This window comes from Heterodontus francisci, chromosome 10, assembly GCF_036365525.1.
Source record: "Heterodontus francisci isolate sHetFra1 chromosome 10, sHetFra1.hap1, whole genome shotgun sequence".
Classification (NCBI taxonomy): domain Eukaryota; kingdom Metazoa; phylum Chordata; class Chondrichthyes; order Heterodontiformes; family Heterodontidae; genus Heterodontus; species Heterodontus francisci.
The window spans coordinates 43,421,499-43,435,710 of NC_090380.1; the positions used below are offsets into that span (position 1 = coordinate 43,421,499).

General features: G+C 41.0%; 1 protein-coding gene across 6 annotated transcripts in view; it reads right to left on the reverse strand.

Moving 5' to 3' along the window:
- LOC137374429 (glutamate receptor ionotropic, kainate 1) overlaps nt 1-14,212 on the reverse strand; it is a 520,770-nt gene that overhangs the window by 86,421 nt on the left and 420,137 nt on the right. For all 6 annotated transcript variants that reach the window (XM_068040522.1, XM_068040526.1, XM_068040521.1 and 3 more), the window contains 2 exons: nt 5,461-5,604; nt 619-726 (listed from right to left, as the gene is read on the reverse strand). In XM_068040522.1, coding sequence (XP_067896623.1) covers nt 619-726; nt 5,461-5,604 — 252 coding nt within the window. The remainder of the gene's footprint in view (nt 1-618; nt 727-5,460; nt 5,605-14,212) is intronic.

The following is a 14,212-nucleotide window of genomic DNA, read 5'->3' on the forward strand; positions in this document are numbered from 1 at the left end:
TTCATTGCATGTGAAACAAATGCAATGGTACTTTGCATACAGCAAGATTCCAAAAGAGCATTCTGATGACTGACCAGGTGATCTTTTTGGTGGTGTTTACAGAGAGTGCATTTTGGCCAGAACACTGAAGGAACACTCTGCTATTTGCCTGGCGTCATGGGATATTACGTCAACCTGAGCCCCTGAAATGGGCAAACTGAGCTCAATTTAATGTTTGATCCAATGGGCAGCACCTTTGATAATGCAGTACTCCCTCAGTATACCATGGAGTGTCACTCTTGATCATGTGCTGAAGAACTAATTTGGACATTGAGCTCACAATCTGCTGACTTAGAGGTGAGAGTGTTACCAATTGAATCAAACTAACGTGTGCGTGCGTGCACACACACACACTCACTGTGAATAAAAGATGTCTTGTGTTCTTAGATTACATGTAAGAAATTCCTCTCCAGACAACAAAGATGTTCAACAATGTCAAAAGTAAGACTTTCCTTAAGATTACTAAGCTTTTAGCATTGATCACTATGCTTTTAATGTGACTGAGCGGATCGTGTTTCCATTAAGCAAAAAGAAAATCCTGGTCAAGAAAGTAGTTCGTAAAGGGAACACTGTGTTTACCTGTTCCAGACCTTCCTCCTTCAGACTTATAATATCCAAGTTGAAATCTTTCCGCAGACCGTCGGTTTTATTGAAGGTGATGCGTCCTGTTAGGCCATCCCACTGAGTCTAAGGGGCAATATTAAAAAAACACAGTTTCACTTCATTTACCACCAGATTGGCTAACTCAGTTGTTCAGTCATTTATATGCATTGTTTGTACAGCATATAGTCCTCCAAATCAGTATCAGTTTACACTCTAATGGGTGTCAAATCAGTGTTCCAGTGAACATCAACGCAAGCTCGAGGAGCAGCACTTGATCTTTCGATTAGGCACTCTACAGCCTCACGGACTCAATCTTAAGTATACAATTTCAGAGCATGACTGGCCTTTTTAAAATATTTTTCCATTTTTTTATTATTTTATTTTATTTTTTAATCATGTTCCTGTTTTTTTTCCTGTAGACCGAGTTGCTCATTATTCTGCCAGTAACATTCTCTCTGGACTAATGCTTTGTCTTTCACCACAAGCATTAACATGCTGTTTGCCTTTGTCCCATGTCAGCTTTGTTATTTAATCTCTCCTGCCCTCTGCCCTATCACACACCTTCCTTTTTGTTCTTTTCTGCACCAAATGCACCCTCCTTCATTTGCTTAAAACCCAATTCTTTTCTAAACTTTGCCAGCTCTGATGAAAGGTCTGCTTCTCTCTCCACTGATGCTGCCTGCCCTGCTGAGTATTTCTAGCACTTTCTGTTTTATTTCAGTTTACCCTCTAATGGGCATGGAAGGGTACATTTTAAAACTTAGCGATTACAGCTCAAACATTCATGCAATATGAGTGCAAATTGGCAATTCAGGTCTGGCAGTCAGGTTGCTCAATTTGTGACTCGCTCAAATTTCCAGACATTAATATTTAGCCAGAGCATAAATCATCAAATTTACCTGGAATGTTCAATACAGAATTCGTTATCGTTCTCTTTATTCTGGAATATACAAGTATATTTGCATGATGTGTTTTCACTCTTATTAACCTCTTTTGCCAGAAAGGAGGACTGGGAAAACAAAAAGGCTGCTACTTTCATCTCAAACTGAATAGAAATTAATGTGTTGAAACAGATTTTACTGGCACCTATGTATATTACTTTAATGGTCATTAGCCCCTTCACCAACACAAATTAGATGGAGGATTGAATAGAACACATTCTCTATGATATTAACCTACACTTAAGGTTTGAATGCCAGTCACATAACTGATCAGTACAAAGTGCCCATAGCACCAGCAGCAACTCTTCAGGCTGCCAAATAGGTTAAGCCATTGCTGAAAAGCAAATTACTCTTTAATGTAGAACATTGAATATCTTCCTTCTTTTGCATTATGAGAATTTTTTATTCAGATTTTATGGGCTACTAACACTTGAGAAACAATTTTAAAGTCAGCCAAAAAGACAGTTAAGAAAAAAATGAAGAAAAAGAGAGACATCAAATCCAGATTAAATCCTGCAATTTATTGTATAACGTATTTTTATAATATGATGCTGTAATCCCTAAATAATTTCAGCACTAAATAGTGCTGTAACTCTTTCAGTAGGTCACAAGATTTAACGCAAGGTATTCTGTGCACCCTGCAATTTACAACACTACCTTCCAGGAGAGTGCATTTGATAATTTTTTTAAACTAAATTTCAGCAGCTCTCTTGTGCAGTGGTCCTGGTAGCCGGGAGTGTGTTAACTATTAACCATTCATGTAATACCACAATTTAACTGGACCATTTATCAAATGACTTGCATGAGGCAATAACCCCACTTGGTGTCATTCAGGCTCATTGTACTAGAGCAAAATACTGTAAATGCTGGAAACCTGAAATAAAAATAGAACATGCTGGAAATACTCAAGATAGTTCTGACAAAAAGTCATTCGACCTGAAACATTATAATAAAAGCAAAATACTGCGGATGCTGGAAATCAGAAATAAAAACAGAAAGTGCTGGAAATACTCAGCAGCTCTGGCAGCATCTGTGGAGAGAGAAGCAGAGTTAATGGGCTGAATTTTATTCTCCCGCCGCCAAGAGCGGTGGCAGGCGAAAAAATTGGCGGACCACACACCGCCATGATCTATCGTGCGGCGCCTCATTCCCATAGGCAGGGCGGTCCACGCCCCCAATCATGGGCACAGGCTCTGTGATGCTGGCAACGGTGCCAGCTGCCTCTGCGCAGGTGCTGGCGCCATTTTTATAGGGCTGCCGGACCTGCACAGAGAGTGCAAAGTTCAACCCTGGAACCCCTCCCCCCACTACACTGTACATACATGTGTGACCCATTTCCCCCCCCCACCACCCAATACACAGAAGATATATGGTAGCTCCATTCCCCCCACTCCAAAACACTTAAATTGAATAGTTGACCTCTCCCCGCTCCAACAGCATGAAGTGCAGAGGTCACCCTCCCCCCCCAACTACACTAGAAATGTGCAGTTGACCCTGTTCCCCTCCCCACTGCACTAAAAATCCTAAGTTTCCCCCCTTCCCCACCTCAGTGGCGCCAGCTTTCCCTGGATGGAGCCATCGCACGGAAGATTGTGGACAGCCAGCAAGATCATGGGGAATGGTATGTTCATTTATTCATGTGCTTTATTTCAATATCTAAAGTTGGGTCCTGTCACCAAGCGCCAGGGGGCCACCACGGAGCCTCGCTGCCACCGGGAAGATCGGGCCCGGCCATCCTGGCGTCAGTCTCAGTGGTGGGCCGCTGCGATCATTCGCCCCCAACTCACACCCCACACCGCACCCCGCATCACAGAGCCAAATGTCAGGAGCTCAACAAAATTCAGCCCAATTGGGTGTATTGGGTGAGGGGGTGGTGTGGGGGGAATGGGTCACACAATCTCTCTCTTTCCCAGCCAGGGATCTCCCATTCCCAGAAATACTGGGACAGTGTAATGATGCTGTAGACCTAATGCCTAGTCTCTCTACCCCTATCTCCTTTTCCCTACACCTAGAATTTGAGTGCAATGAAGGGGAATATCTATTGTAATATTTGTAATACTATTTACCTACTCATTTACAAAAGCTGCTTAAGATATGTTTGTTTTGCCAACTTTATTTGTTATTCACTCCCCAAAATCTCTCCTTCCAGTTATTTACATTATAAAGTATTTGTTGTTTTGTATCATCTCCCAAGGTAGATTAGGCTAAGAGGCAAGGGGAAGTCAATGGAAATGAAAATTGGGAAAGATGCATAACCAGTGGTATTTTGGGAGTGGGGGGGGGGGGGGTGGGGGCGGTTGCCAAACCACAATTGTAGCATCCTCGGTACGTTACTTCAAATAGGTGTGTAAGGTGTAGTGAAAAGGAGATGGGGGTAGAGAGACTTTGCATTAGGTCTACAGCATCATTACACTGTCCCCCCTGGGAGACAACACCAGCACCTGGGGGAGATGATATGCAACAAATTTGATTGAATTTTTCGAGGAAGTGACTAGATGTGTAGATGAGGGTAGGGCAGTTGATGTGGTTAGTAAGGCCTTTGATAAGGTCCTGCATGGGAGATTGGTCAAGAAGGTAAGAGCCCATGGGATCCAGGGCAATTTGGCAAATTGGATCCAAAATTGGCTTAGTGGAAGGAGGCAGAGGGTGATGGCCGAGGGTTGTTTTTGTGAATGGAGGCCTGTGACCAGCGGTGTACCTCAAGGATCGGTGCTGGGGCCCTTACTGTTTGTAGTGTACATTAATGATTTAGACGAGAATATAGGAGATATGATCAGTAAGTTCGCAGATGACATGAAAATTGGTGGTGTCGTGGAAAGTGAGGAGGAAAGTCTTAGATTAAAGGACGATATAGTTGGGCTGGTGAGATGGGCGGAGCAGTGGCAGATGGAATTTAATCCTGAGAAGTGTGTGCTGATGCACTTTGGGAGGACTAACAAGCAAGGGAATATGCAATGGATGGCAGGATCCTAGGGAGTACAGAGGGTCAGAGGAACCTTGGTTTACTTGTCCATAGATCACTGAAGTTAGCAGCACAGGTAGATAAGGTGGTTAGGAATGCATATGGGATACTTGCCTTTATTAGCCGAGGCACAGAATATAAGAGCAGGGAGGTTATGATGGAGCTGTATAAAATGCTGGTTAGGCCACAGCTGGAGTACTGTGTTCAGTTCTGGTCACCACATTATAATAAGGATGTGATTGCACTGGAGAGGGTGCAGAGGAGATTCACTAGGATGTTGCCTGGGCTGGAGCTTTTCAGCTATGAGGAGAGAATGGATAGGCTGGGGTTGTTTTCCTTGGAGTGGAGAAGACTGAGGGGGGACCTGATTGAGATGTACAAAATTATGAGGGGCATTGATAGGATAGATAGGAAGAGACTTTTTCCCTTAGCAGAGGGTCAATAACCAGGGTGCATAGATTTAAGGTAGGAGCAGGAGGTTTAGAGGGGAGTTGAGGAAAACTTTTTTCACCCAGAGGGTGGTTGGAATCTGGAACACACTGCCTGAAGTGGTGGTAGAGGCAGGAACCCTCACAACATTTAAGAAGTATTTAGATGAGCACTTGAAACGCCATAGCATACAAGGCAACAGGCCAAGTGCGGGAAAATGGGATTAGATTGGATGGGTGCTTGATGGTTGGCGCAGATGCGTTGGGCTGAAGGGCCTGTTTCTATGCTGTATAAATCTATGATTCTATGACTGTAAGTTAATAATCTGTAGATATTGTATTTATTTTTCCATAAGTATTACAATGTACAAGGATATTAACCTTGGAAATGGCTCACTCTACTGATCCTCTAACTGCTCAAACACGTACACTGAGGCGGAAACTAAATGGCCACAGAAAAATCACTGGAGATAAATAATTTACTTGCCTCCTTGATGAGGTTCATAAACCTGGATCCAAAGCGCCAGGGCTTGTGCCTGTGACACTGTAAAGAGCTGACAGTCATTTGAAAGGCTTTTCGGAAGGCTACAGATACTACGTATACTGCATCATACATCAGGGCTGCATCCGTCTGCAAGAAAATATTAAACCAACATTTTAGCAGCAGGTTATAAACCAAAGAGTTAATGTTGGATATAACCAGAACACTGAGATAATTAAACACAATTCCTGCCATTCTGTTGTCTCTGTACATATATTTTACATGTCCCTTTATTCTATGAGAAATATAATTTTAATGTGATATATTATATCCTTCTCACTATCCCACATTTTAAAGTAATTCACTTTATATTTTATATTGCTTGCATTACACATATCAAATATTCCAGCTATCATTTTAGTAAGAAAAATGATTTCATGATGACTGGAGGATATACAATGGGGAACAATGGGACAGTTTATTTTGTAAGCTATCCTATAATACTTGGTACAAAAAAATTACTCAAGTAGATCTTCCACGTCAGTGAGTTACAGCAGCTCTTTCCAAGTATTCCACACAAATCGCAAACTATCTAGAACTCCCCATTGCTAATGAGATATTTTGCTAATCTTTGGGTCAGTGCTGCTAGTCCTGTACAAGCTGGAAGACTTGGCCTAGCTGCTGACCATAATTTATCATTTCCTATCTGCAAGTTATCATTTAAAAAAAAAACATTCTTATGTGTTTTGTGCTCATCAATGTGAGGGATGTTAATGCTGAGGAATAGCACACGTTCCCATTCCAAGCACCTATCAGCATGAACCACTAGCAAATCAATAGATGTTGTTAGATGCAGAGTAAAACATTCTCTATTCTGCCCCAACAATGTTCTTCAACCGCATGTTAAAAAAGTGCTCCCTACTGCATCAGTGTGACACTTCCTCATTTTCCACACCTTGTGGTTTCTCTGAGTGAGCTTGCCAAGTCTGTGCCAATTACCCAATCAGTAATAGTTTTGTGCTGTGGGCACAAAGCTGGGACTGGATTAAAAATGCTGAAACCCATTTCACAACAGCCTTATGGAGGAAAGTTTAGTGAAATAACTCTGGTTTGGATTTTAACTCATGGCTTACCCAGCTCTCCACCATCCCAGCCCCCCCCCCCCCCCCACCTCACAATTTTTACTTTCTGCAGGGAGGTTTCCCAATCATCTGCTCTCATGGATGTGGAAAGGATGTTTCCCCTTGTGGGAGAATCTAGAACTAGGGGTCACTATTTAAAAATAAGGGGTCACCCATTTAAGACAGAGATGAGGTGAATTTTTTCTCTCAGAGGGTTGTGAGTCTTTGGAACTCTCTTCCTCAAAAGGCGGTGGAAGTGGAGCCTTTAAAAATTTTTAAGGCAGAAGCAGATAAATGCTTGATAAGCAAAGGGATGAAAGGTTATCGGGGTAGGCAGGAATGTGGAGTTGAGGTTACAATCAGATCAGCAATGATCTTATTGAATGGCTGAGCAGGTTCGAGGGGCCAAGTGGTCTACTCCTGTTCCTAATTCGTATTTTCATATAATTGAAAGATCTGGAGAAATTACATAGAGGCAAAAATTCAACCCCCATCTCACTAGGCAATGAGCTTTTCAATTGTCTCCACATATGAAATATGTTTTTAAACTGATCAAAACAAAAGGAACAAAAGTAAGTCTATTTGTCCCTCGAGCTTGTTCCGCCATTCAATTAGGTCATGGCTAATCTGTATCTCAACTCCATTAACCCTCCTTTGTTCCATATCCTTTAATACCCTGACCTAACAAAAATCTCTCAACCTTAGTTTTGAAATTTTTAATTGGCTGAGCCTCAACTGTTTATTGGGGGAAGAGAGTCCTAGATTTCTACTACCCTTTGTGTGAAAAATTGACAGATAAATAATAACACATAACAATGTATTAGACACAAGGGGAGAGACAGTGACATAGTGAGTACCACTGAGCTAGTAATCCAAAGGCCTAGGCTAATGACCTGGGGACATGGGTTCAAATCCCACCACAGCGGCTGGTGGAATTTAAATTCAATTACTTAATTAAAAATCTGGAATAGAAAGCTAGTCTCAGTAATGGTGCCATGCAACTATCATCGATTGTCACAAAAAAACATCTAGTTCACTAATGTCCTTTAGGGAAGGAAATCCGCTGGTCTGGCACATATGTGACACCAGACCCACAGCAATGTGTTTGACTGTTAACTGCCCTCTGAAATGGCCTAGCAAGCCACTCAGTTGTCAAGGGCAATTAAGGATGAGCAACAAATGATGGCCTTGTCAGCAACACCCGCATTCCATAAAAGAATAAAATAAAATCTGAAAATGCACAAACCAGACATCTGTAGAGAATTTGCACATTTAATTATTAACCGTTTGAGTGTCTAAAACAAACTGTAGCATATGGCATTTTTTTAGGAAGGTGGGCCATCAATACTATCAGTCACATCAGCAACACACAGAAAGTGACTAATAAAATATCATTTAATTTTACTCGAACTCAGACTATACATAGTTATTTTGTGATTAGATAATTATGCTCTAGGCAGATGCATAGAAGCCTGACCTGTTCGATGCCATTTGCTCTATTTTACCAGCAAAGCTTATGGAATGTATCCAACTGAAAAGAAGTTGCTTCACGTGATGTATGTAGTTATTTTCAGCATTACCTGACATAATTTCAAAGGACTAGCAAAGCCGTCCCATCTGCTTTGATGTAGTTTGCTTCTAGGTTATATGGAGATTGATTGCATAACAGTCTCAGCAAAGCGCTAGGGTTCATTCAGTGCATCTGGTTTGGATATATTCATGACTTTCCTTTAAAAATTATCATAGGTACAGTAACTGAATGAGAAACTTCAGTTTAATATGGAGATTTGGCAGATAAAGTTCCCAATTTTCATCATAGATGAACCTTTTTCCCCATAGTATTTTATTCGTTTTTGATATTTTGTTTGTTCTCAGCATGATAAGGGAATCAATTCCATGAAAAGAAGAATTTATTTTCCTGTTTTTTGGTAACTGTTAGAATACAACATACCAAGGAATGTTCAGCACAACCAGATGCAGAAATGCTTCCTCTATTTTGACATAACTTCAGAGGACCCCTTTGCCTTCACCAATTTGAAAGTCCATTTTCAGCATTTCTCTATTGTGTCCTGTGACTGAGATGGAAATTATACTGTTCCCACTATGTCAACCAGATTTTGTTCTTCTTCTTCTGTGTGAATTCTTCTTCTATGGTGTCCCTGTGCCTCTCTGTCTCTGCCTGTGTGTTCTGTGGTCCTGAAGACCATGCTTTTGTACCTTTTTTTTCAGAGCGGCCTGTGTGCCAAACTGCACATTCTCTTGAGCTCTGCACCTGTTTTCCCTTCCTGACCTGATACAATTCTGATAACTTTTTCCTAACCTGACTTAATTTGATTGGCGTTTGTCTCTCCCTAGACTTTCTGGTACTGTTTCAGTGTCCTCTTGCAACAGTTCAGAACAATGTAAACCTTCATAAAACAACTTTTTAAATATATTTTACACCTTCCCACATAGCTCTGCAGATTTTTCCTTTTTTAAATATATATCCAATTTCCCATTAACAGTAACTATTCAATCTACTTGCTTTACCCTTTCAGACAGTGCATTCCAGATTGTAACAACTTGCTGTGTAAATAAAATGTTCCTCATCGCCGCCTTGCTTTTTTTTGTCAATTATCTTAACTCTGTGCTGTCAGTTCACCTGTAAGTCAAAACAGTTTCTCCCTATCTACTCTTATCAAAACCTTTCATAATTTTGAACACCTCTATTAAATCGCCCCTACCTTTTCGCCTCTAATGAAAACAATCCCAATTTCTCTAGTCTCACCGCAAGGTGCAAGTATATTTACTCAGCAGGTAACTTAAAACATCATATAGCCCAGATACTGTATAATAAATTGATTCATACATGGCCTTCTTGTGACAATACAGTTCAGCCATGTCACATTGGACATTTTATTCTTTTTATACCTGATCTTAAATAACAAGCAGCAATGTGAATATTGAGTTAACTCTTTTGTCTGTTGAATGTACAGAAATTCTGTACGTCCTGAATGCAAAGTACCTTTAATATAAAACATCCTATTTAATCTTCAAATATTCTGAATAACTGCTTTATGAACACTCCTTTCATACACTCACTGTTCTGAGCAAAGCGTAACCCCAGATCATAGAGGCACTATAATTCACTGTTTAATCTAAAAGGCTAGCCAGTCAAGGATGGCAAAGACAAGATTTTTCTTCAAGGTTTAGGAGGTATAACTACCACAATTATTTTAGAAACAGATTTTTAAAAAACCACTGAGCCAGCACTAATATTCTAGCATAAATTGGATGGCTACTTCACGGAAATAAACTTACAGGGGTGTGGGGATCGAGCGGGGGAATGAGACTGACTGGATTGCTCTGTGGAGGGCTGACATGGACTTGATGGGCTGAATGGCCTCCTCCTGTGCCATAAATGACCCTATAACTCCATTAGCCACACTGGAAGTTTTATACTTTACAAGTCTGTAAGTCATGACTGAAATGAATATTCATTCAACTGGAATTCTTAACACTATATTTTTACTTTCAACATGACCACCCTAGATGGAGAAAGATCATTTGGGAAGGCATGGTACATCTTGAGGGACTTTGTCAAGAAGAGGCAGAGGCAAAGTTGAGGCGTCAGAGGGAGTGCACAAACCTCCAAACTACTCGCCTACCTGACTCTTCAAGCACCATCTCCCCCTCATGTTGGGAGTCTGCAGATCACGCATTGGACTTGTCAGCTATCTCAGAACCCATTGAACCAGAGTGGAAGCAAGTCATCCTCGATCCTGAGGGACTGCCTAAGATGATACACCCTAAATTATAATTTACTATCAAATATTACAAGTTATAAAAGTTTTCAGAATTGCCTTTCTTTGCATTGTACTTGTGCACAAGCCTGTTAATCATAATCAATGAATGTTACAGAATAGGACATTTTCCCCATACATCAATGTTTTACTTCACAAGACATGCAGTCAAAGTCAAGCTCCTGTTTGCTCAACAATTCTAATATTTTGTTCTTTTCAAACAACTATATTATTCTCATCTTAAAGTACCTAAATCAGTTATATTTTTGGAATTTCCTGTGCTCTTCAAGGCAAAGGCCATCAGTATATTGGAATAGAACACTTTCTAATTTGAGACACTGGGCTGAATTTTATGAGGCCTCTGGCATCAGGGGTCATGGTGGTGGGGGGGGGGGGGGGGTGGGTAGGGGGCAGAAACTTCTTCCGGGAGAGGCCCACCAAGACCCCCAACGCCGAGAAGGTCCTGCCACATTTTACCAGCAGTGGTGAGGCTTCGGTTGATGTGGGGATGGTGGGAAGGGGTTGAAGGGCAAATGTGACAAGGATGGGGGAAAGTTTGGGTTGAGAATAAAATAAATCTTCGAGATATATTATATGTGTATTATGTCTTGTGAATGTCCCACACTATCCATCTAAAATCAACACTGATACTGTCTGCAGTTAGCACTGGCAATTCGTTTTTTAAACAGATTTCCCATTTTAGTTCCAAATTTCAGGCCTAGCAAGCATTTTGCAGGCTTCTGCAACACTTAAAAAATAGACCCTTTCATGCACCAGGAATGTCCCAAAGTGCTTTACAAGCTAGTGAAGTACTTTTCAAGTGCAGTCACTGGTTTAAGGTAGAAAATGTGTGTAGTGTTGTGCTGTGTTCTTAAGTCTTCTTTAAATGATAACTGCAGGCTTTATATTTGGATTCAACACAAACACTATTTATTGTCTTACTTACTTACATTGCATGATTTCAGGTACAGGTCTTTGCTTCACTGGTACGTGTCTGTTCTCTGTAAAGCCATGTGCTGAGTGAGCCTCTCAAAATGGTGTTTTCTCCTTATACATACCTGATGACGCCATCAGTTGCATCAGTGGCCTGATCTCTTATGGTTTCTTAAAATGTGAAGTCGCCACTGCACTACATTACAATGTGGCAGGCAATTTGTGCACAGCAAGATACCACAAGTATTCGGAATCATCAGTGAGGCAGTAGGGCCGTGAGAATAGTTGATTTGCCAGCCACCCATGGGGAATGGCCAGATGGTTTGCTGGCTTTAAATAGTCACCGTTAGTGACCGTCAAGCCCCGAAACATCACTGTCCAATTCAAAACCAGAGGTCATCCTAACCTCTCAGGGCTGAGGACAATGGACAGAGTCCGAGCAATTGCCAATCCAGTAACCATTGTAGGGGGTTGGTGAGCAGTGAGTGAGCCAGATGTCCCATTATAAATAAAGAGTATTTGAAATACAGCTGCTCTACATCCATTCAAGAAAAGAAAGTGAGTCAAAACAGAGTGTAAAAAATATATCGTTTGTTGTATGTTTGTTTAGTACCCTGCCACTTTAGTTAGTCTGGCTGAGAGAGATTCTTTAGCCTGGAGTAGTTAAAGCATTTACCTTTATTACATTATAACTATTTACCCTTCACACAAGTCTGTGTGACTCCTCTGAAGCCACGCTGCATCAATCTTCAAGTCTCCCTCATGTGTGATCTTTTACATCATCATGGTAGGATGTATTCTTTACACTCTCTCAAGAGAACCTTCAGAAGGTTCTATACCTACATTGAGGTTTGTAGTATCCTGTGCTTTCTGAATTTCAGGTTCAACATCTGATTCATCCAAATATATGACCGATTAACGTATTTGATGAATAGGAATAAGATTCCTTCTGTTTCTTTGTATAGAACCTTCTGGAATTCTTACTAAATAAGGTTGCTGCTGATTCTCCTCTCTCTGGACAATTACTCCTTCTCGGCTTTGGTCACGTAACCCTACCTTTTGCCCTTCTGACAACTTTGGTAGATTCCTGGTATGATATTTCCTATTATAATTATGGGCTTGCTTCTTTTGGTAAGACTTTCTCTGTCTTGAACTCTCTGACAATCCTGAATTTGTAGCCCTGGATGTAATTTCTTGGGTAAGATGGAAGTTGCGTTCGAAGTTCAGGATAATCCAGGAGATGGCCATGATTATGCATGATGGCCTGCCAACATAACCATGAATGGGCTATTGATTGTATCAATTATGGTGTGGATGGTGAGGGTCAAAGTTAATTGCTTTTACCAAATATGACGAATGCCGTCTGACGAGCCTAAGACCTCAAAAGAAAAGGAATGTATAAGGTCAGAGTCTGGACTACTGGAAATACACAGTTTCATCTGTATAAAAATTCCTGAAGCCTACCTAAAGATACTCTAGTTCCACTTGAAGGAAAAGGAGAGACCCAAGGGGAGAATATTGCCTAGAGTCCGAACATTTGGGGAAAGCAAGGACCTGTGGAGAGTCGTTGCTGATTGCCTATTTGTTAAGTACACCTTAATAAATTCTGATTGATTGGCTGTTGTCTCTCAGTCTCACCAGATTGGTTGTGTTGTCTGAACTAAATTAAAATAGAGGGATATATTTGTCCCTACAATTGGAACTTGTGTGCGAAGTTTTCTTAAAAGCAAAATACGGCGGATGCTGGAAATCTGAAATAAAAACAGAAAGTGCTAGAAATACTCAGCAGGTCTGGCAGCATCTGTGGAGACAGAAACAGAGTTATCAGATGAAAGGTCATCGACCTGAAACGTTGAGTATTTCCAGTACTTTCTGTTTTTATTTCAAAGTTTTCTCCCCATTAACAGTTCGGATGGTGCTAATCCGCATAACAATGGAGTCGTTCTGTAGTTCAGAAATGCTGTTTGAAATTCCTGATTTTTCTTTAACAGTGTTAAACAGTGTAATAGTTCAAACTCCTCGTTCAGCTTCTCCATTAGATTGTGGATACCTAGGGGAATTTGTTAGATGTACAAATCCACTGTTTTCTGCAAAGTGCATAAAGTAATCATTTGCAAATTGTGGTCCATTATCGGACACTCTCTGATCAGGTATACCATGTGTTGCGAAGATTTCTTGTAACACTCGAATGATTGCTTCAGTTGTTGTTGTGTACATATGTTTAACCTTGATCCACCTTGAAAATTAATCAACTACAATTAGATAGGATTTTCCATCAAAGATGAATAGATCCATCACCAATCGTTCCCATGGTCTGGTTGGTAATTGGGTCGAGATAAGGGGTTCTCTCTGATCGTATCTGTGAACTGCACATATACGACAATTTGAAATCATTTCTTCTATATTCTTCGATATTGTTGACCACCATGCGGACCCCTAAACCTGTGCTGTACACTTAGTTATGCCCTTATGACCCTTGTGTATTTTCTCCAAGATCCAGAGTGAGTCTGGAATCACCAGTCTCTCGTCATATACCAGCAAATCATGGACTATGGTAAAGTGTCTTCTGTATTCGCAGAAGAATTTCATCCTCTTACCACTGGGACTCTGTTGTGGCCAGCCTTGCTTGCAATATTGGCGAACATTGATGCATTCTTCATCTTGCAACTGCGCATAACGAGTTTCTTGGACAGAAATAGGAAGTGGGACAGAAATAGGAAGTGGGAATTCACTAATGGCTCTCATCTTTTTCAAGTTTGTCATTATGCTGCTACTGCTGACAAGATGTTAGCTTTTTTGGATGAGAGTGGGGGCTGCAGGGTGGATGAGCAACCTGACCATGGCACCATGATACAGGAAGCCATTCAAGTGGAGGGAGAAAAAAGGAATGTAGAGGTAGTAAGGGACAGTATAGTTAAGGGG